This window comes from Corvus cornix, chromosome 2 (genome assembly GCF_000738735.6).
Source record: "Corvus cornix cornix isolate S_Up_H32 chromosome 2, ASM73873v5, whole genome shotgun sequence".
Taxonomy (NCBI): domain Eukaryota; kingdom Metazoa; phylum Chordata; class Aves; order Passeriformes; family Corvidae; genus Corvus; species Corvus cornix.
The window spans coordinates 106,119,660-106,142,261 of NC_046333.1; the positions used below are offsets into that span (position 1 = coordinate 106,119,660).

Below are 22,602 nucleotides of genomic sequence, written 5' to 3' on the forward strand. Positions count from 1 at the left end.
TTGTTTATTTTTTTGCAGGATCACACCAGTATATTTAGGTACCAAATGGGTATCATAAACTTATGCTCAATTGGAATGTTGAATGCAGAAGAAGAGTTAGAAGTTGTACTTAGAAATGCTGGCTTAGTGTAATTAAAGGAGAATAGGTGACAAAATACAAATTTGTTTTCTATTTATTTCTCTTTTAAAAGTCTCATTGCTTTTGAGAATGCTTGCCAGACTGCTTTGCTTTCTTAAGCTGAAGTTTCCTTTGTAGTTTCAAGAGGTTGGTTATGGTGAATGCAACACAAGTTTTAGTTTTGAAGATAATTGTACACTGTGTATAATACTGCTGGAACGTTTTTGCATCTTGTCACTTTCTCCTTTCTTTGTTTGCTCTCACTGAGCTCTTATCTAGAAGGCAGCTTCTTCTGCCAAGGAGCTGTTTCTATTGGATCAAGCTTAGCTGAGAAAAAATGATGGAAGTTAACTGTTTTAGGGAGGAGAAAAGGGCAAAGCAGTGCTGTTGAATTTGAGGGATATCTCACAGGAAAAATGGCAAGAGGCGTGTAAGAAGGTTTTGATGAAGGGAAGCATAAGCTCTTAATATTTTATTTTTGAGTCTGGGAAATGATTTGGGTGGCATAATGAAGTAAGGTATGCAGGTTTGTGTCTCAGTTTTGTAGGTGTTGAGAACTTTTAAAGAAGCTTCTCTAAACAAGATTTCTTTGTGTTTTCAATAACTCTTCTACTTTTCTTAGGAAAAAAAAAAAGACCAGTATTTTCATGCGCTCTTTGCATTGATTGTAACGGTTGAACTTTCTCCTTGTGTGCCATCTGCTGGATGTTAAAAGTTAGCAGGAGGCTGAGAAATTTCCTGAAGTGGTCAGGAAATATTCTGAATGTCAGCTGAAAAATTCTTTTGTCTGGCAACATGTTCCTGGCATGAAGTAAGAAACCTTGTTGCATGAAAATTGGTGGCTTTTGAGATGATTATTTCTAGTTAAATAGTCGTGAACTATTCTGTTTAGGCTTGTCTACTTCAGTCCTGCTGAAGTCAGAAGGAAAAGAAGAGGTTTGCTTTAAAAAAACCCCGATATGACTGAAAAAATGGATGTTAACATATTGACTTAAATTTGCCAAGAGATGCTGTAAAAAGCATGTAGAATATAAACTGAGGGAGGAGGGAAAAGAGATGCTCTTAATAGCATAATTCTGAATAAAAGTGACAGGGCAGTTGTGGGACAGAAGTATTAGCTTAGGGTACATCTAAGAGAAACAGAAATGTGTTTATATGACTGCATGTACTTTAATGAATTCAATAATATAAGTACAGATCTATATGCAAGCATTTACAAGATGAATGCTGGTAGTAGAAAGTTCGGAGAAAAATTGTTATAATTAAAAAACTAATTGTAAATATACAATAAATCAGATTTTGGAAGCTCGTGGTTTTTTGTCTTGTGTACTGCTTGTGTGATTCATGCACTGAAATCTGCAGTTGTGGGTTATTTTTGTTTTAAGATGCTCTCCTTCCCATCCCCAAAGATTTGTTTTGGACTTCCTTTATTATCTTGACATTTGTGGGTTCTTCTTTTAATAACTTCAGGGTATTGTTGGAGTCTCGACGTAAATCAAAGAAAATTACAGCAAGAGGAATCTTTGCAGGTGCCAGGGTGGTGCGAGGAGTTGACTGGCAATGGGAAGATCAAGATGGTGGCAATGGGCGTAGAGGAAAGGTAAAAATAAAACTGGTTTAAATAAAAAGATGCACCTGTTTGTGCTTGTGTTAATAGCCTCAGAGGCCTTTATAATTGTAGAGTAAAAATACAATCAGAAAAGTTACTATTTTAATTGGCTGGACATTTTTTAATCTTATCGTGTAATACTTAATCATTTAGAAAGAGGAGGACGTGTATACTATAGCCAGTTCTTTTACATTTCCATTTTTTACAATACCAACACAGAATTTTTTAAATTATTATATTTTTGTCATGGTTGTCTGTTGAAGACTGACTTGTAACAACATTAAGATCTTGAGCATATTTCAGCATTACTAGAGAGGGGGTATACAGAGCTATCAAGAGTAACTCTTTCTAGTCATCACTGCATTCTGTAGTCTTTCTGCTTGTGGGGCAGCACATTTGTGTATCTCTTGCTCTTGGTTTTCAGTGCTGGCACCCTAGGGTTTTGTTTTTCACCTAATGATTATAAGGACTTCTCCAGTTTAAAATTAAAAGCTTTGTAAGTTCTGGGTGTGGATATTACGTTACTGGCTTAGGACAATATATTGAGTGCTTTTGATGCAGTGCTATAGTAAAAATATTTGAATTTATTGAAAATTGTATGGAATGATAAGTTACTAATCATAACCCTTGCATATTTTCCTTTTACAACTTCCATTTACCTTGAGAACTAATGAAGGTTTGTTGTAAGTATGAACATACAACAGGCAGTGTAAAATACACTATGACTTTTTTCACCAAGTTTGAGAATTGGATGCACTTATATCTTGATAACCTGGTGTTTTCTGTTGAATTTATTTTTAGTACACTTAAACAGCATTTAAAGGAGAGTGAAAAGTTCCTGAATATGATATTTAGCCTATTTTATATTCTTGTTTAGCTGATTTTATATCCTAGACATTTATGGAAGCCTTAGGACTTCTGGGGATTTAATTTTGAATTTTACTGAAAGGAAATAGTAAGTTTAAATCTCTTAAAGCAAGGGATATTTAAATGCAGCTTTTTTCATCTCGAGTATTTACCGCTTCCCCGTCAAGGTACGTCAAAATCTCTGAAACTTTGCAAAATAGGAGTCTTATCCTGCACAGTCTGCTTTGTGTACTAAATTTGTGTTAGAGGAGTTGTTTGCCTGTGCATCTGAAAACATATATAAATGCATATAAATGTTTTTAAATGAGGAAAGGTGTGTTGTAGATAGAAGAAACACTGTTTAAATAAATATAAATGAGTGAAAGCAAATTCTGGAAACGGTTTTTTTTTTTTTTTTTAAAATAATGGAACTGTTTTCAGAATTTGGTGCGTGGCCTCCTGATTTCAGAAATGTCAGGGAAAGACATTTCCACTCTCCTTTTGTACTGGTGTTAAACATATTGGCTTTGGAAATAAAGCTTTGTCTCTTAACACAGTGTATAACCACCAGGCTAATGCAGGTTAAACCAGACATACTGAAGCAATTAGAATAGTTTTCATCCTGTTTTTCTTAGTTAAATGCTGCTTCTGGTAAAAGAAAACATATCAAAGCAGTTCAGATTTTGTTCTCTGCTTGTGTAGTTAGATAACCTACCAAATACACAAAAGAAAAATAGGCCTACAAAGCATTCAGGCTGCTGTCTTAACACACCTAGGGAACACTTGTATCAAGCAGAAAACAGCTTCACAACGAATTTTATCAGGTTTAGTAGAACTGCGATATCATTAATTAGTTTGAAGAGATGAGTAAATTTTTAAGTTCAGATTGTGCTTTTGAGTCTTTGCTCTAGAAACCATTTTTGTATTCTTACAACTGAATAGGTGACTGAAATCCAAGATTGGAGTGCGTCGAGTCCACATAGTGCAGCATATGTTCTTTGGGACAATGGTGCTAAAAACCTTTACAGAGTTGGCTTTGAGGGCATGGTAAGTATAAAAGAATACAAAGGGTAAAATGCATGGTGGGAGAAGGGCAGTAAGAATAACTTGTGCTTTATGGTCCTGCTTTATAATATGCTTTGTCAGTTTGCATGCTGGTAGTCAGGTCATTGTGAATCCAGCTGTGAGGGTCATGCATATGTATTAGTAAGAAAGTCTGATCTGGGAATTTATTAAATATGAATAACTACAAGTTAAGAGCTGCTTTCTGCCATAGTAAATATTTGTATCACACACGTTTATCTTTCTGTGCTACTGTTGTGTTTAAATTAAAATTCAGAAAAGAAGGGCAAGCGTAGTTACAAACTTTTAAAAAACCCCTGTTTCTTCATCTCCTGAACTCTTCAGTTGACTTCAAATTTTGGTGTGATTACTGCAAGATTTGCAGTTTTTAAATTACCGTCAACACTTGGAATCCTATTGAGAGCAATTTTCTTTTTGCAAATGGAAAGGTGTTGAATTAAATTACGACCTTAATTTGCTTTAGCACTAAATTTTTCTGTTTCCTTTTGAAGCTTCTCCAGCAACTTTTCCAGCTTTAGAGAGAAAATGGGTCAGACTCTAGCCTAAGTGCCTTCTGTTGCTGGGTTTTCTTATCCTAATGTGGGTCAAGGAAAGGTTACTTTGATTATCAGCTGCTTAAAACATCTTAATTAGCATTTTCTCTGCATGATTTTTGTTTGATTGTGCAGAGGAAAACCATGTTAACTTAACATTGAAGTGTCATCTTGTCAGATGTGTAACAACAGTAATAAGATGTTAAACAATGGCTAGTTACTTTTTTGAATGTAAACTATTTGGCCTTATAGCCTCACTTAAAGTTTATTTTTAAGAAATGAAAATAAATACCACTTTTGCGGTAAATACATATTTTAGTGTTACTTTTAAAAAGAGTAAACATGTTTAGTGCAGGTGAGCTTTTCTGATGCATGAAGATGCTAGGGGTAAAATATGAGTCAGTATTAAATTATGTGCTTCATGGTGTCCCCCAGTTCTAAAGAAAATTCCTTATATACTGACCAAAATGAATGTACGTTGTGTTTTGTAGTATAACATTAAATTAATGTTTGGTATCTTTCCTCTTGTGGTACATGGAACAGTAACACAGTTACAAAATCTAGGTAGAATGAGATACAGATCAGCTGATTTTTTTGTTGTTGTGGTTGTTAGGATTTCAGTTGCTATGTTAAAATTTTTGGACTACATAGTAAAAGGCTGTGGAATCATTGAAGATTCCTTCTGGCCTCAGGAAAAAAATATATTTGAGATAAGTAATATTCTGTTTTGATATAGTTATTCCCTTAATAAGAAATAAAATATTTTAAAGTCAGCTATATTCTGTTTCCAAACTTTTACCACCTCTGAAAGTGTTAAATATATCTAGAAAACTTCATTAAGTACTGCAACTGTAAATTTGAAGGGGTGAGGGTGACCTTTCACACAAGTTTGATAGAAATAGAAGTATTTGGTCAGTCAAGTAAAAAAAAAGCCTGTTAAACTGTGTGAGACTACATATATAGATGTTATATTTAGGATAATAGAGAAAACAATATGTACATGTGGATGTACGGAAAGGATAATTTGAGGCTGTGTAAGTAGTGCTACCTGATAATGTAATTATAATCCATTCCTACACTAATTTTATCTTTGATATTTTCATCAAATGCAATTTTCACTTCAGACAGAATGGATTCTTGGATATCTATGAGAGTCATTTGAATGTAATGCTTAATTTTATAACTGATTAATAACTTGCTAAGTGTACAATTCATGATCATTATGTACTACTATTTATGTGCTGTTATGTAAAGCTGAGACTGTCAGAAAGTTCACATAAAGTTGGGACAAACTTGTTTTGGTGCTTGGAAATTGGTTTAAAAGGTCCAGAGAATGTGGAATCAACAATACTTAAGAGTGTGTGCCCATGTAAATACAGCTGGGAAGAGACCCTGACTTGCAAATGGATGACACTTGACTCATGCTAATGGAGCTGATTAAAGAAACACAGCTCATTATTGTAAGTCAGTGTTTTTGTTTGATAGCTGATAGGCTGCATCTGGTCCTCAAAATTAATCTATCTGGCCTGCCAGCTTTGGAGAGATGAGACTTGGCTTGTGGGGCAGCAAGTGCTGGCTGAAAACTTGCATTTATTTCTGGTCATGTACTTGGAGGTTTTATTTGTGTTTGCTGTGTTTACATATGAAGTGGCTGGGTGCATCTTGTCTTTTTTTTTTTTTTTTTTTTTTTTTTTTTTTTTTTTTTTTTTTTTGTGAAGTCTGACATTTAAATCTGGGAGTTTCTGTTGCCGTAGGCCACAAATTCCTGAATTGAAATCTGTGTTTATGATGCTGTTAGGTCAGGTAAAATGCTTGCTACATACATCCTTAGTAAGAACAAACTACTGTTGGCTAGTATAGTTTGTTACACTACTCACATTTCTTACCTATATGTGTTCAGAGTCCTGAGCCAAACTGAGCTGTTAACCACATAACCTGCTTTAGAAATGTGTGGATATATCCTTTTGCAGTAAAGAGAGGTCATATGGAATTAAAAAGTTAATGGAAAGACTGTGATTTTGCTTTTGGGGCTTGTGTCTAGGTTTTATTTCTTCATATCATGTGAGCTGAGGATGTAAAGTTGGTAATGTCCATTGGTTTTCAGTGGAAAATAGTTCCATTGTCAGGAGTGTCCTAAATCAATTTTATTATTTAGGAATCAGTTTCCTTCAGTATTTCCTTGCTCTGTACCACTTGCCTTTTTTTGCTGCGATTAGCCTCTCTTTGTTTCTGGTTATGGAGGATTGTGCTTTCATCTGCGTAGCCTCTGAAAAGTATCTGTAGTTATTATCCATCATTGTCAGAGTAATCTGTAAGCCATCTGTGTTGGTGTACTTTTTTCCATAAATTCCAAATAGTGAGTGCATAGGGGAAATTGAGATTGCCTGCCTCTGGGTGATTGATAACTAATGTCTGTTCATCAACTTTTATTTTAATTACCCATGAAGTTATTATTTGAAATTGCTTGAGAGGATTTTAAGAATTACTTGTTACCACTTCCTTTTTTTAAATAAAATCGAGGTAAATGTCTTGGTATGCTGGGCATTTTATGTGAGTGTTACAAAATATACAGAAATATGCCTTCCACTGCAGTTAAAATTTTGAGATCTGTAACGTCAGTCAAATCTTCAGTTCTCTGGTCATTTGTCTTGTCACCACAACAATGAAAGTAAGGTATTTAGGAAGGAAACACAAGAATTTTCATTATTTTTTTAGTTTAGTGTCCTTGTACTTCTTCCAGGTGCTGACCATAATTGTTTTAAAAAACAAAATCAAGAATTTTTGGCCACCTTTACGCAAGCAGCAGATGTTTTTTAATACGTTACCTGTGGTGTAAGTTAGATGTCAGTAAGAAAATTAAGTGATCAGTTGTTTTGGAATCCAGAGAAGAAGGAGATACTTGTGTTAACCTCGTGCATTTATTTGCATTGTCAGTAGACTTTGTTTTGCTTCTTGGTGTACTCACATTTCTCCTGTAGACTCAACGAAATCAAGTTTTTCATCTTTCTGAGTTGTGAAGAAAAATATTTCCATTTAGCAGAAATGTATCTATTGATCGTTTTCCAATTTTATTTATATTATTAACTGACAAGGAAGACTGCATCTTCCTTTAAAAAAAAAAGTAACACATGCAAAACTTTTGTAAGTGCCTATAATAAACAGGTTATAAACCATTCACTTGGGATTTGCCTGAAGTCTGGTTTCCTCTGTAGGAAACTGTTGTTATTGTTTCTGTACCTCATACCTCTTTGTCATTTCAGTCACTTTCTCTACCATCTTCTACTTTCTCCTTTTATTGCTTCACTTCTCAGTTTCAAGAAGCTGGGAAAAGGATTTGAGTTCCTGAAGTTTGAAATATGGCATTTCTTAGAAACCTTTAGCTAAAACGTACGGATTTATCCAGTCTCTTGTTGCCTTCATCTGGTGACAAAGCAGCATGCACTGAATGTTTTCCATGTGCCTCCTAAGGGCTGATTTCCTTGCCTAAAGCTGTTGTGAGTTTAAAGACTTAAAGTGACCTTTACTGTGTGTAGTCACCTTGAACAACTGCAGCTGTGGCACTATTTGTGCAGGTGTATCTGTAAGATCAGTGTTAATTTCTCCCCTGATATTTGCTGCTGGTGTTAGATGCTGTATTAGTGCATCTGGATCAAACATTCCTTTTTTTCTTAGCAGCCTTGGTTTTCTTATCAAGTCTGTAGACCCTCCCTCTCTGGTTTGATGGATGGCATTCCATATTGATTGGAATAACTTAATAGTTATTCCTGTAGTTGACTGCTCCTTCAGCTTTGTTTTCCTCCTCGAGGTTGGGGATAATGGTGCTTTTACACCATCTGCCAGCACTGCCGACCTTGCTCTACATTTTTTCATTCTCTAAAGTTTTATGAAGATGAAATTACTGTTGTTTATTTTCATTGGTGTAATTGGATGGTATGTCAAAGTAAAGTGTTACATTTACTGTATTTCCCATTTGACTGAGGAAGTCGTGATCTCTATGTGATACAGTCACATACTGCTGGAATGCAGATTTTTAGGAAGTTAAAATGTGGATGCTAGAAGACCAAAGTTCTCCATTGTAGGCAAGAACCATTACTACCCATTCTTCATGTGCATCTGCTGTTACTACTGACCTGTGGGCTGTGCTGTCCAATGTCTGGTTCCCATGCAGTTCCTTGAGTTCTCATTCATTGCCTGCTTAACTGGGCTTTCCATCTCTAATTGTACACAAATTCTACAAAATCTATAGTTTGCTTTTCTGTTTCCCGAAAGAATCCTACTTGGGATTTATCAAATGATTTCTCTTATCAAGTCATTGTAGAAAAGCTGATTTGTTCATCTCCACCATGTATTTACGTTACACTCAGCCTCAGTTGTTCTTTTTCTGGTGGTATCACTGTGAGCCTAAAGCTTGTATTCTAACATCCTGTGTTTTGGTACTTCCCCTTTTGCACTTGCACGTCTCCAGACAATCTGCTATTTTGATTAATTCAGAAGTCTCAGGGTGACTCATAACTTGTAGAAACCCAGTGGTGTTTTCTGAAGTGCAAAGCCTGGTGCATCCAGGCTCCGTCCGTGTATGGTTTTGCTCCATGTGCACTAGGGGGGCCTCTTGCCGTGAGTTCTCAGAGTAGGGTGACCAGGAGCTTACCGACATCCCTGATTTTTTGCTTAAACTACTTGAGCAGGAGAGAGCTTATTTTCCTTTTCTGATTAGTGTAACAGCTGCATGCTAGAAGGAAAACTGTAGTTGCTTACCCAGCTTTTGTGGTACTGAAATACAGCTAAATACAGGTTTTTTTCTTAAAACTCCAGAATCTTGTTTGGGTTTGGTTATATTTTAAGGCATTTGCAAGCCTTTATCATGTTGATAATACTTTTCTTAGTAGTGCTGTTTGCCAAGTTGCCAAAGGAACTCATATGCTATGTATGTTTGTTTTGTACTGCCTTAATATCTGTCAGTGTCTTATCTTTCTGTGTGGTTTGGGTCCTCCATTTTTCTGTTTAAGGCTTCTGGGAAAAGAGAAATAAAAAGAATGTTCCCTTGCTTTTCTGCAATAGTTAGATCAGACTCTTGTTTTATTCTTTAGCAATATAACATTGACTACATCATGTAAGTGAAAGGAAGACAGTTGTGAAGCTGAGGTTGGACACCAAACTACCACTTAGTTTTTCAACCAAGCATATCATTATACTCCAGAAATAAACTGTGTGCAGGGCATAGTACAGGCAGGGTAAAATACAAGTGCAGGTTTCTGGGTTTGGTTTTGTTTCTATAAAGTTTAAGAGACTGTAATGGGCTTCCTAGTAATGTCAGCTGCAAAATAGTAATTAGCCTTTTAATGAACATTTTGTTTGTTCTGCTAGGTTTTAGCCATCAGTCTGCTCAGTGCATTAACACTTACTGTAACACAAGTGATCTTTCACCCTGATTTTGCCTGGCAGGGAGGAGAAATTTTTGGACCCTCCTGCACTCTATTCTTAGTGTTCTGAAGAATGTGACAGCAGCTCTTGCATGTGCGCCCCTCCTTGTCTCCTTCACAGACAGCTGGTTGTTGCCTGACACAGAGGGCTTGTATTCAGTGGGTGAGACGCAGTGCTCCCGGGCACATTCAGTCTCCCTCGTTCCCGGGGAATGAATGAGTTTGCCATCTGGGGTGGTCCTCGCAGCCCCTTTGTCTGCAGCCGAGCTAAATCCAGCACCTGCCCACCGGGTGGCAGCATCCTGTCACAAGCCTGCTGCTGCTGCGCTGCGCAAGCTCTTTCTCTGGTTTCTCAGGGGATTTGAAGGGCGGCTAAATCTCATTATTTTCCTCTGGCTGTCTTCATCATTTTTCTAAAGTGGCATTACATTCTTTGTAGATCAGGACATACACTGAATTTTGTATTGTTTCTGGCTGCTTAACAGCTGCCAAGGGTGGTATTGTGCTCATCAGAGCCTTGATGATTTGGAAGACTTCAGAGTTTTAATTTTAATCTTTTTGCAGGAGAACAGTCTGTCAGTAAATCTTAGGCATGGGTAAAAGAATTGTCAAGTATTTGTTTAGTTATGGTTAATTATATCATTACCACCACCTGTCCCCTACTTCCTCCCCCATGCCGTAGAATATTCTGACACATTTTGCAGTTTCCAATCTCCTTCCCAACTTACTGTGCACACAAAAATGCCCTTTGTTTAGTGAGAATTGTTTCATAAGGAACAATGGCAGATGGTAGCTATTTGGAGTTAAGCATTACACAGGGCAAAAACGTAAAGGAAAGGAGACTTACAGAAAATCCTCTGGCTTTGTGAATAGGAGTTGGTTATCACACTTGAAATTTCTCTTTCTCATAATATGAAACAATTTTATGGAGGATGAGCTTTAGAACTTCTCTTTAAAAAGACCATATTTACCTTAGTGTAGTGTTTTGTTGGTTTTTTTGAAGTAAGAGCCTTCTAGTTGAAAAGTTTTATTTTATAGAATTTGAGTGACAGGTTTTCTCCAAGTTAAACACGGATCTGTCAAAAAGTGTTGGGAAGAGTGGGCAGCACTGGCATGCATTAAATGATGTTTCCTTGCTTGTGTTCACGGAATTCTTTTTTAAAAGGAAAAATAACTTCGTAGAACAATGCAAAGATGCTTTGTGTTATTTTAATTCCCGTCTTTGAACTAAAACTGTCACATCCTTTATAGCCTCCTATATTAGTAAAGGTTATTAAAGTCTTGAGAATGTCAAGGCTGATTGGAAAGTATTTGAGATTGTGTGCATCATGGGACATGTTCTTTGTACACATAATTTTCAGCCTTTCTTAATTGACTATTTCAGTTCTAGTTTCACTGACCTGGAGACTTGGTCACTGAGGACTAAAGTTGTCTCAATCTCTCTCTGTAGTCTGACCTGAAATGTGTTCAAGATGCAAAAGGAGGCTCTTTCTACAGAGACCATTGTCCTGTGCTAGGTAAGTTGAAGGTGAAGTAAATTAATGTTGATTTGTATTAATTATACTCACTCTGGATTTCTCTTTTCTTTTTAAATGTCTTCTAAAAGGACTGTCCTTACTAGTGAAATGTAGATAGTAACATTTCTATGCACTAATGATAAATCGTCATACTTTTCTAAATTGTATTTGGTATTAGTGTGCTGAGGGGATGGCAAGAGAGCTTTTAAGTGTTCATTAAGTTATAAATTGTGTTGCTTGTCCTGTGCACTGTATTTCTAAAAAGCCAAACATAGCTGTGCATTCTTAAAAAAGGGGCTTGAATAGTCAGAGATGTTCAGTGAAGCAGCATGTGTACATGGCCATAAACAAGAGTCACTTGAACATATGCTGTAACCTGTTACTTTGTAGTAATACTCTGGTGTATGTTGTGGCATCCTGGTTCAGATTTTCTGTATCAGCTGTTGCACTGACTCATTCTTCTTAGTGTCTTAGTTGTGCTGTAGACATCTGCAGAGTATAAAAAGGCTTGACAGGTGTTTTGGTTTTTTGAAATATGGGCAAGTTGGGATAAAGGTTGTAGATCATTGGGCACAAATGTACTAATTATTAATGTGCATTTCCTTGGCAAAACACTTGGTCATATAACTGTATACTACAGTAAGTTTTGCTTTTCTTCTTGAATTTCCTACTCTACTTATATGCCTAAAAATCGTTAGCAGATAATGCTGGTTTTTCTAAAGTGATGATAATTTTCTGTTTACAAGTCTTAATCTAACTCCTTGCGCAAATGCTTGAGGTATGACCAGCAAGCACTTTTGTTTCATTGACACCAGAGCTTTTGTGTTTATTGATGTCTAACACCATATGATACCTTTTAAGATCCCAGTTAGAGCCCATAGTGGAGCTTGTCACAAATATTTAGCATTTGCCAGCATCATTGCTATTTGCCTTGAAAACTCAACAAGAAACACGCAATTCCATTGGCAGAGTTTCAGAAGCTTTTTTACCTGTTGGCTGTTACAGTTACGGAGACTGGTGTGGAGTCACCATCTCTGGAAGTGTTGAAAAAGATGTGGATAGGGTACTTGGAACATGGTTCAGTGGTGAGTGTGGTGGTGGTGGTGCTGGGTTGGTGGTTGGATTTGAAAATCTCAAAGGTCTTTTGCAGCCTTAACAGTTCTATGAGACTTAGAAATTAACATCTGTTCTTTAAATTGCCTGGAAAGTTAGTATGGTGATGTAAACTTTTTTTCTTTACTCCCTTTCAGGTGAGCAAAATGGTAACAGAAACCCTGGTGGACTGCAAATAGGTGACCTTGTAAACATTGACCTCGACTTGGAAATTGTGCAATCTTTGCAGCATGGCCATGGAGGATGGACTGATGGCATGTTTGAAACTTTAACAACAACCGGAACAGTTTGTGGCATCGATGAGGACCATGACATTGTAGTACAATATCCAAGTGGCAACAGGTTTGTTAGATAGCCTTCATTGTTGCTTCTAACAAACTTCCCTTGCCTTCAGTGCTTGTGATTACCTGGTGCCAGAAGCTTTCTCTTCTCCTTTTGTGTCTGTTAAGATTTCCTTCTAGATGTGTAATGAGGGCTTGTCTTTGGAGATGCTTTAGTGGGAAAAGAAAGTTTGCTGCCCCTCTGACTTGGTGAAAATTTGAGTCCAAAATAAGAAATTATGTTCTGGACTATCTTACTTGCAAAATGTAGTGTTTTAAGCAGTAACTTCTTTTTTAATTACAAATTATCTATCCCATGGTTTCAAGAGGAAAGGTAGTAGCAATTCATTGTGGGTTTTCAGGAGAATAGGTTAAGAAGACAGGTGACAAACTTTGGGGAGATCTTGTCTAAACTGGAGTCACCTTGGCGTGATCCATATCTAACCTTTTATTATTCAAAGGAATGTTAGTTTATGTAAATACAGACCAAGAATAGGTGGCATTAGGGAAGCCAAAACCACTCCTTGCAAGAAGTTCAGGTTTGAATTTTGCTTAGCTGCATCCATGTTAACAAGATTCAAACCCAGCTGTGCAGCTGGGTTTGAATCTGATATGGCCACGTGGTTTTCTGTTCTCTTGCTCTCAAGTATTTGGCTTACCTTTAAAAAGTAGCAGTGAACGGACTATCATTTCAGTTGTATATGGAGCTTGACCTGTTCAGTTTGTCCAGAAAGAATTAACAGTACATTATTCATTCAGGATTTCCCTCAAGATATTGTTTGTTAATATTGCAAAGTAATGAACAGCAAAGCTGTTTTCCCAGCTAAAGAGATGCAAGTCGCTTTTCTTCTCGTAGTCATGTCAGCAGTCAGTGACAGGAGCTGCTGTGTCTTGTGGTTTCCTCCCTGATTAAATAGCTAAATGCCTCTAAATCAGTAAAATTTATAGTACCAATAGGATAGTTTTATTGAAATTTGAGGTGTATCTGGGACATCCATTTAGTTGAAGAGTACTTTTATAACTTAATGTTGCATCTTTTGACCTTGGGGGAGGGGCCAAAATTCTGTGTTCTTCCCATGTTGTTTCCTGACAGTTCAGTCCTTTGTGAGACAACTTGGATCTCCTGCTTTTCAACCAGTTATTTCCTATTCTCAGAAAAATAAATCAACTGTATAGCTACTTTCAGGAGTTTTACATTGGTGTCAGCTTGCTTCCCCTTAGGCAGGATATTTCTTAATTTCTTACAAATGTGTATCTCTGAAGATTATCCTTGAAGTTAATTAATGAGCCACAATTAATGAATTAATGAGCCACAGGCAAGTTTATGGACAAAAAATGTGTAACAACAAATATAGTATCCGTAGTAGCTAATCACAGAAAGTTTGTAGGCATACAAGCAGAAACTTGTCCAACAGATAGTTTTTAAACATATATTTCACTTTGTATGTTTAAAATCTACTTGAAATGATTCATTGTTTAGGTGGACATTTAATCCAGCTGTTCTCACCAAGGCCAACGTTGTCCGAAGTGGAGATGCTGCTCAAGGTGCAGAAGGAGGTACCTCTCAATTCCAAGTGGGTGACCTTGTTCAAGTATGTTACGACCTGGAGCGAATCAAGCTTCTCCAGAGAGGCCATGGAGAGTGGGCTGAGGCAATGCTTCCAGTGAGTAGCTGTGTGTTTGCATTCATAGAATGGTAAAGCTTGTACAGTATTTCTGGTTATGGTTGGTAATATGCCTGGAGGCTGTGGGAGTCTAAAAGGGATTTTCTTCCAAGTTAAAGTGTATTTCATGAAACACAGTGTAATATTTGCTCAGGTGTAGCAGTCTGCTTAGCCTAATGAAACCTATCTAAAGGTAGCAGTGACTGTACTGCTAAACAATGGACTTCATAAAATTTATATAAAACAATCCGATTTCTAAATATTTTATTTTTAATATTATTTGCATTTGATATTTTTTTTAATTCAGACTTTAGGTAAAGTTGGTCGGGTTCAGCAGATCTATTCAGACAGTGACTTAAAGGTAGAGGTTTGTGGGACATCTTGGACCTATAATCCAGCAGCTGTCTCAAAGGTGGCATCAGCAGGATCTGCTATAAGTAATGCATCTGGTGGTAAGTTTGAAGAATAACCAGTAATATATGTATGACAAGTAATTGTATTAATTAAAAAGTTGTTATTAAGTACTAATACATTGTTTGTATGCAAGGTTAGTGATAGACTTGGAGTTTAGGTAATTGAAGTTGTACTTGAGAAAGATAGGAAAAAAAGCTTGCAGTCAATATGGAGATGTTATACTGGTCAGGTGCTTCTGTTTGGTCACAGTGCAGGTGTGTCTTTGGAGGTCCAGTCTAAGGACTTCAAAATGATTGGAAGGGACCTTAAATTGAAATGGGGACTAAGGCATGAAGACAATGTTACTGGCAGTAACAAGCAGCCTCCTTCTTTAATAAGTGGTTTAAGATAGCAAGCATAAGCAAGGGATCTGTTGCAGGTTGTTACTCAGGATATTTATTTCTTCAAAATTTCTGTCTTAAAATTTAGTCAGACATCCTCTGACTAATTACAGTGGGATTTTTTGGTGTCTATGTAATCACGCTTCAGTTTTGTTGAACATGCTGTCATTCATATAATAACAAGGCAGAAAGACTGTCCAATGTGTTTTATGTTCTGTTGGCAGTTTCACAGATCAATTGAAACTAGAGTTTTTCCTTTTTTAAGTCATAGCTAGTTGTTTTTTCCTCTTCAAATATTTGCTTTAATGCCAATAAACCTTCCTACATAGTTCTTTAGTTCTTTATTGAGAAAACTCACTGCATCGATGACTCCTTAGGAAAAAAATCCAGAAAACTAAGTCACAGTGGCCATAAAACTATCTAGAAGAGTAATACAACTCAGTGTTTCGAATCGCAGAAGACAGGCTATACCTGATGTTTTAGGAAGTCTGTTACAGCAAGCTGTCCCCGCACTTTTGTGGGAGAAAAGCTATTCGTGGTTCAGTCGTCTTTGTTCTGAAGTGTCTGATGTGGCAGTCTGCACTGTCTAAAGGGTACTGGGGTGCAGCTCTTACTTTGAACTCAGTAATATTTTACAGCTGCCATTTTATGGTGGTTTGTGTATTACTATGTACATGGCCTTAGAAACACCACAAATGTAGCCAGGTTTTTTTCTGTTCTTGTGTAATTAGAGTTGTAATCTTAGTTATCGTTTGTTTAATAATTACAGAGAGATTGTCCCAGCTATTGAAAAAATTATTTGAAACCCAAGAATCTGGAGATCTCAATGAAGAGTTGGTTAAAGCTGCTGCCAATGGAGACGTTGCTAAAGTGGAAGACCTGCTAAAGAGGCCAGATGTAGATGTGAGTGTTTTGTTTTGGGAGTACGTCTTTTGGGGACCTGTAGTGCTAAAGGAAGTGCAGCTGTCCTGAATACTCCTTGCCAGTAGTGTGCCTTCTTAGAAGTAGTACAGTTAGTTCCAGTGTCTTTTCTCCCATTTGTTGTCCTATGAAATGTGTGTGGGCTGTGTGAACATAGAGCTGTACATACTTTTGTGCTGGATAGATTTTGTATTCTTTTGTCTGCCATGAATTAAAATACTTTTCAACCTCTGGCTGCCAGAGTCGGTGCAGAGACCCAAATGTTCAGAATTACTGAAAGGTCTTCAAATTCTTGTGTTTCAAGGGGGATAGAAGGAAGGAGGGTAGATTTTTCAGGATGATTGTTGTTGTTGTGAGTTTTTGTTTAGTTTTATTAACTCATGAGGTAAATCATCTAATCTGTTCTCATTCAGATTCCTTTTACCAACTTGTCTAATCACCTAATACTGAAAAGTCTGAAAGAAAATGCTTAATAATCACAGAACTTCATTTCAGGAACATGTTTTAAAGTCACAGTTTTTCTCACTACAGCAGTAGTAATGCTCACAGTTAAGAGTCTGAACTTCAGTTTTGAGCACTGATTTGGAGTTTACAAAATGTGGGGTTTTGTTCAGACTCTCTCCTGTTGTTGCCATAAATTAGGCAAGGAAGTTACATGTACTGTAGAGCAGAGGACAGGTATAAATCTGAGACTTGTCAAAAATCTTGCCTTTACGGGAGTCACCCAAAGATGGACACTTTTAATCCAAGTATCGTTAATGTCTTAATGTTTGTTATAAATCCATTTCTTCTTCTCTCCTTCAATCTAGCTAATACTATAGAAATGAAATAAGTGATCTCCTAAATCTTCTCTATCTGTGCCAGGAAGGCAGCTAAGAATTGTTAATTTGATTCTGTGATATGTGTGCTGTTGCTTTAAGTTTTCTCCTGCTAAACAGCCTCACAGGTACATCCGTGTGTGTGTCTTGCAACTCACCTCCACGTGTTGGTGTTCCAGGTGAATGGGCAATGTGCTGGACACACAGCTATGCAAGCTGCAAGCCAGAATGGCCATGTCGACATTTTGAAGTTGCTTCTGAAACAGAACGTGGATGTAGAAGCAGAGGTAACCTAAAAATTTCAAGATATGCTTCATGTGTCCTTAAACTTGGTTACATGCATGACAATTCTACTCGACTTGCCTTCTTTTTAAATGTCAGAGAATTAAAAACTGCTTTTATTATTGTGATTGTGTGCCCAAATTAGACTCCTACTAACAGTATTATAAAGGGTCAATATCTAATTCTTTAACACTTCTTATTAAATGAAATACAATACTAACATAATAGAGCTATGTAAACCAGTATGTGTTGAAGGCCCTTCTTTCTTTCCTTTGTTTCATTTCAACAATAGAACGCAATAGGACCTCTGCCTGTGGCATTGAGGGAAAAAGATGTTGTCAGATGCTGCATCTCTGACTCCACATGCTTGCCATGCTTCTTATACAGTGTTCAGTTAGGAGAAATCTTTCAATTCTTAACTAAAGCAGATTTAAGCAGAAAGTAATAGCAGTATCTTTGGGTAGGAACTGCCAGCTCTGCTTCCAGATTTTCAGTGCATTTTTTCTTAACCTCACTGAAAATGGAAGGGTTTCTCTTGTTTAGGCTTTTTAGAATAATTGTTTGTGAGAATTCTCTATCAGCATACTGTGATACTTGCATTTTGAGTTGATCTTTACTCAGTTATTTACACAGAATGCACTGATATTGCAACCATTTCTCATTTTGTGATTCACAAAAAGAATCTATCAAATTTGATTCATTAAGAATGAAAATTGAAGCCTTGTGGAATGCTGAGAAACTAATTGTGCACCCAGTTGTTGGCATAACAGAAAAATGACTTCACATGCTTGGGCATCTAGCATTATATTGTATTTGATATACAGAAGTTATAGAATATTAAAATGTTAATGAAGCAATGTAATTCTTGGAACCAACATTATTTTTATATTTACAGATACACCATTAATTTATAAAGATTTCCTGCTGAATTCTAAAGATGGCTTAGATTGATGCAATACGTACTTGCTGTGGTCTGATTTCTGTGAAGTAACTTCATTTTAGAAGTAGTGCTTTCACTGCAGTACAAAGCATATACTGTTAAAATTAGACTAAACTGCTTTTCATCTGTACTGTGGTGTTCAGAGCTGCCATGTTAATCAAGTAGTGGACTGAAGAAAGGGTTAGAAGCATTAAAGAGGTAGGTAGAAGCACTACTTAAACAGTTGGAAGACAATACACCTGGTAATCTGCTAGCACTAGAATTGTGAAGTTCATGTTTGCTTGGGCTTCAGAAGCACCATCACACTAGCAGAAAAACAATTGTCAGGGATTTTATTTGACTTTTAAAGCCTTTTTCACGTAACTGTTCCTTAAGTGAAGGTGGTATTCCCACTTAATTATATAATTGCCTTGGTTATTATAATATTAATAATTCTGATAATATTATTAGATTAGTAGTTATATTTTTAGGCTTTAAAAAATGTAAGCTGTTTATAAATATTTTTATATAGTTATAATGTTTATAAACATAATTGTTTATAAAATGCAAAGATCCAGCAGAGCTATCCCATTAAGCAGAGAGCAAAAATTTAGTCCATTTACTTCACCATTGTGGTCTGTGGTATGGAAGCAGAAGATAAAAATCCTTACTTTCCTTGCTTTATAGCTAAGTTGGATATTTTTACATTTACAGTCGTTATATACGTTCATGATGACATTTTCTGGGGATGCCCTCGTTGTCTCCTGTGTTTTTCTCTGATGTCTTAATGTAGAGTACAAGTGGCCTCTGTTCAGTCAGAAAACAGTTTGTTATTGACATAGCTCAAAAAGCCTGATATAGATACTACATAGTAAAAATATGTAACTTTCTAGGCTGCAGAAATTACTGGTTGTAAGTTATGATATTGACAGTACTGACAATATTGTACTGTTGGCATGTATAGAAATGTAGTGCTTTTACTATTGAGATTTATATCTAAATATAATTCTTAGGACAGATGACTTACTAGATGCTAGCTTTTTCTAGATGAATTATTGCTATTGGGTAGGATTTAGCTCCTGAGATTATTTGTTTTGTTGATCTTGGACCTCTGCTCATTAAAGTAGGAATTCTATACATTAAGATGTAATAAAATCAGGGGGCTGTGTCTCAAGATTTAAATATGTTAAAACTAAAACATTCTATAATTGTATGGGGTTCATTCATAAATATGTTGGTGTACTTTGCACACTGCAAATATGAAAAGACAAATTACCGTGCATCTGTGAAACCAAGTGCTCTGTAAATACAAGTCTTGTAGCAGTTTAGGATTACTGGCATACTGTTGATAAGGTTTGCCTTATAATGATCCTTATACCGAGATGAAAAATATAGAGAAGTTCCCCTTTCTGATCCTTTCCCCTTCCAAATGGGCAGGCTTTGGCTTCTTTTCACTGTTTGTTCATGTTAGATGAGCCTGAGAAGGAATCCTGAGATCTGAGAAGGCAACTTGGTAGAATGAGTTGATTTGGAAGGAATAAAAGTATCTTTTCAAAACCTGTTGAAACTGGTATTTAGTGCCCTGACCATTTGAAAACCATATCCATATTTTCAAAAAGGTGCATCTGAAACTTAGGGCATAAGTCTTCTTCCACCATTTTAAACGCTGTAACTAGTCTCATTGTGCAAATACAGTTTATGCTAAGAGCTATTAATTTTTGCATCAGTGTAAAATATATTAGAAATGTGTTTTATATAATAAAAAATACTTTTGAAAGATGTTGCTGAAGAAGCAAATTGATGAGAAACTAAGCTAACTCAGGAGAGCCAGTGAGCCCTTGATAAGTCATGGGTTTTATTTTATAATTTTCAGTGTTTCTTTTTTTTCAAAATTGAATCCTACAAATGGATGGTTATATGAAACTATGCACAAATACTCAGAAACTAGGTTATGGAAGTTATTTCATCATGTATAACTTCCATTTTACGTTTATCTTTTGTATACTGACATTAATGCTGAAATCGCTTGATTGATATTTAAAAATGATTCATGCTGTACAGTCAACTTTTATGAATGTTAAAATAGCCTAAACTGACAAATTTTACTTTCATACTTTAATTCTCAATTTGGGTGAAACTGAAACAAACTGAATCAGAGTTTTAATGCTGTGAATCATCATCACAGTATCAGAACTTCTACTTAATGTCATCATCAATCACAAATCTCCTTTGGAAAATGTTTATTAAATGAAAACTAAGACACATAATAAATCCTTATAAATACTAACCTAATTGTATGAACAAAGAAATACTCATGTCTTGCATTATGATTTGGAATCTGTAAGGCTTCCCAGGTTACAGGAAGAACTACCCTGGGATATTAAGTGTAATACTGTTTGGGCATTAGATTTTTTTTGTGGATTTTTTGGTTGTTTTATTTTGAGTTTTTTCTTGACAGTGGTTGTTTTGTAGTAGAAACCCAAATAAATCCTTTTGAGTTTGAGGAACACGTCACACAAAGATTCAGGGCAATAGTTGTACATGCTGTAGAGTATCTTATGTTGTAGAAGATGCGTGTTTATATATGAACTGATTCTTCATCCTCTATTGCTGCTGTTTGAGCAATTATTTAATTAGGTATTTTAATGGTATTATGGTAGTTTAATTTTTCTTCTTACATCAAATATGTACAGTTGTTAGTTGAAATTAATCTTATTTAAATGCAAAGAAAATGTGAAATACACTGGGTCAAATGAATGTTCCTCCTTTAGGACAAGGATGGAGACAGGGCTGTCCATCATGCAGCGTTCGGTGACGAGGGTGCTGTGATCGAGGTTTTGCACCGAGGCAGCGCAGATTTGAACGCTCGCAACAAGCGCAGGCAGACTCCGCTCCATATTGCAGTCAACAAAGGTCACCTGCAGGTTGTCAAGACTTTACTGGACTTTGGCTGCCATCCCAGTCTCCAGGTAAAGTAAATTTTAAAGTAGGTTCACTTTTCAGCTACTGAACTGTATGATTTGCTGCATGGAGGTGATAAAAATTTATGGAAAATGGGATTGAAAGAAACAGACACCGTAAAGTTGTCTGTCTCAACTTTTACCCCAACTTGTGATCAGCTGTAACAAAAATGCTATTTAAGTCTGTTTGTTTCTTGACAGCTAGATTGACACCTGGTTTACTCTAGACAGTTGATATTAATTGGTATTTTCACAGACTAGTTATTTCTAATTGTTAACCTTCCCTCCAGATTAATTACTCGTATATTGAACCCACAACTGTTTGCTCCTTCTGCAAGCTACAGTTTAGCAGGCTGATGATACTGTGGAATCTTTTGCTAAAAGAAACCTTTAATTTTTTTCCCAAAATTGACCTATCATTGATAGAACTATTTAGTCAGATTCACTTTCAAGTATTCAGCTTTTTATCTGGAAAGCCCTCGTGCATAGGATCTCAAGTACTGTAATTTCATCTGTAATGAAGGTGATGGAAGCAGCAACATAAGTCCTGTTTAGAAGGTAGAGTGGAAATGTGCTGTCAGATAAGGAGGTATCCGTCCACACTGCTGAATGCAGCTGCATGCACCGCATTAGTTAAACAAATGAGAATGGGTAAATTTGAAGAGATTTGCATCAGAAAGACAAAGCTGTAGTGGCCTGGGCAAATCAAGATATGCAGTAATAACACCTTGCCTCCGTGTTTTGCCATGTCAGTAATCAGATTTTTTGGAAGCTGTATATCCACGTAAAAGAAGATGAGCAAAAACTTTTTTGAAATTAGTGAGCATACTGATTGTTCATTTATCTCCTTCTACCTGACTCTTAAGGTTCTGTCTTGATCTTGCTGAGGTTGAGCTGTTATGTCCATCCAGACCCTGTTTAGTATTTGTTGAACAGTAGATATAATAAGGAATCTGATGTGCTGAGACCAGTAAAGGGTGACTGTAAGTCACATAGGAACGTATGGGTAGCCAAAGTGGATTTGCCTGAGTTTAGATTACAGAATTCTGTTTCAGTTGAAAAAGTCAGTAGAATGGTACTATGATGCTCCATCTGGAAAAATACAATTGCTGTTGAAAAGAATGAACTTACAGATTCAGCGTGTGTGCTGAGGAACTGTGATGTGCAAATGTGAGTAGGTGATTGATTTGGTCAATGAGAGCACAGGGGAGTAAGACTGAGGCATGACTGGAATTTAACTGGCCAGCACTCTACTACTGCAGCAACTTCACTGTGTAAACAGAAACATACGTTAGTTTGTAAACAGGAAATTCAGGAAATATGATCAATTAAACCATATAAAAGCTACGTGATTTAGTTCTGGCTAATTGCTTCACACTTATTCAAGTGTATCCATATTGTGGCACTTTTTGTTTGGCAGATTTTGATTCTCACTCTAGAAATCTGTTTTCATACTAGTGTACTGCTAAAATGTTCAGTTTCTGTGTTAGTCAGCTAGCAGTTGAGTCAGTGTTGGTGACAAAAGACTTCCTGACTTATATGGTGCAAGAATTTTACTGGAACATAAATCTAGTGATTTTTGCCTATGTAGCTGCAAATAAGCTTAAATGGATGTGTTTTCTCGCTGTAAGTCTAGGGCATTCCTCTTCAGTCCAGCCATTTGAGTCCTTGAATATGTACAAAGT

General features: G+C 36.4%; 1 protein-coding gene across 1 annotated transcript in view; it reads left to right on the plus strand.

The window, feature by feature from the left end:
- The window catches only part of MIB1 (MIB E3 ubiquitin protein ligase 1), a 78,388-nt gene that overhangs the window by 10,720 nt on the left and 45,066 nt on the right, over positions 1–22,602 (plus strand). The window contains 9 exon segments of the mRNA XM_039548257.1: positions 1,589–1,718; positions 3,516–3,620; positions 11,060–11,126; positions 12,377–12,581; positions 14,040–14,223; positions 14,531–14,675; positions 15,787–15,920; positions 16,936–17,043; positions 20,729–20,926. Coding sequence (XP_039404191.1) covers positions 1,589–1,718; positions 3,516–3,620; positions 11,060–11,126; positions 12,377–12,581; positions 14,040–14,223; positions 14,531–14,675; positions 15,787–15,920; positions 16,936–17,043; positions 20,729–20,926 — 1,276 coding nt within the window.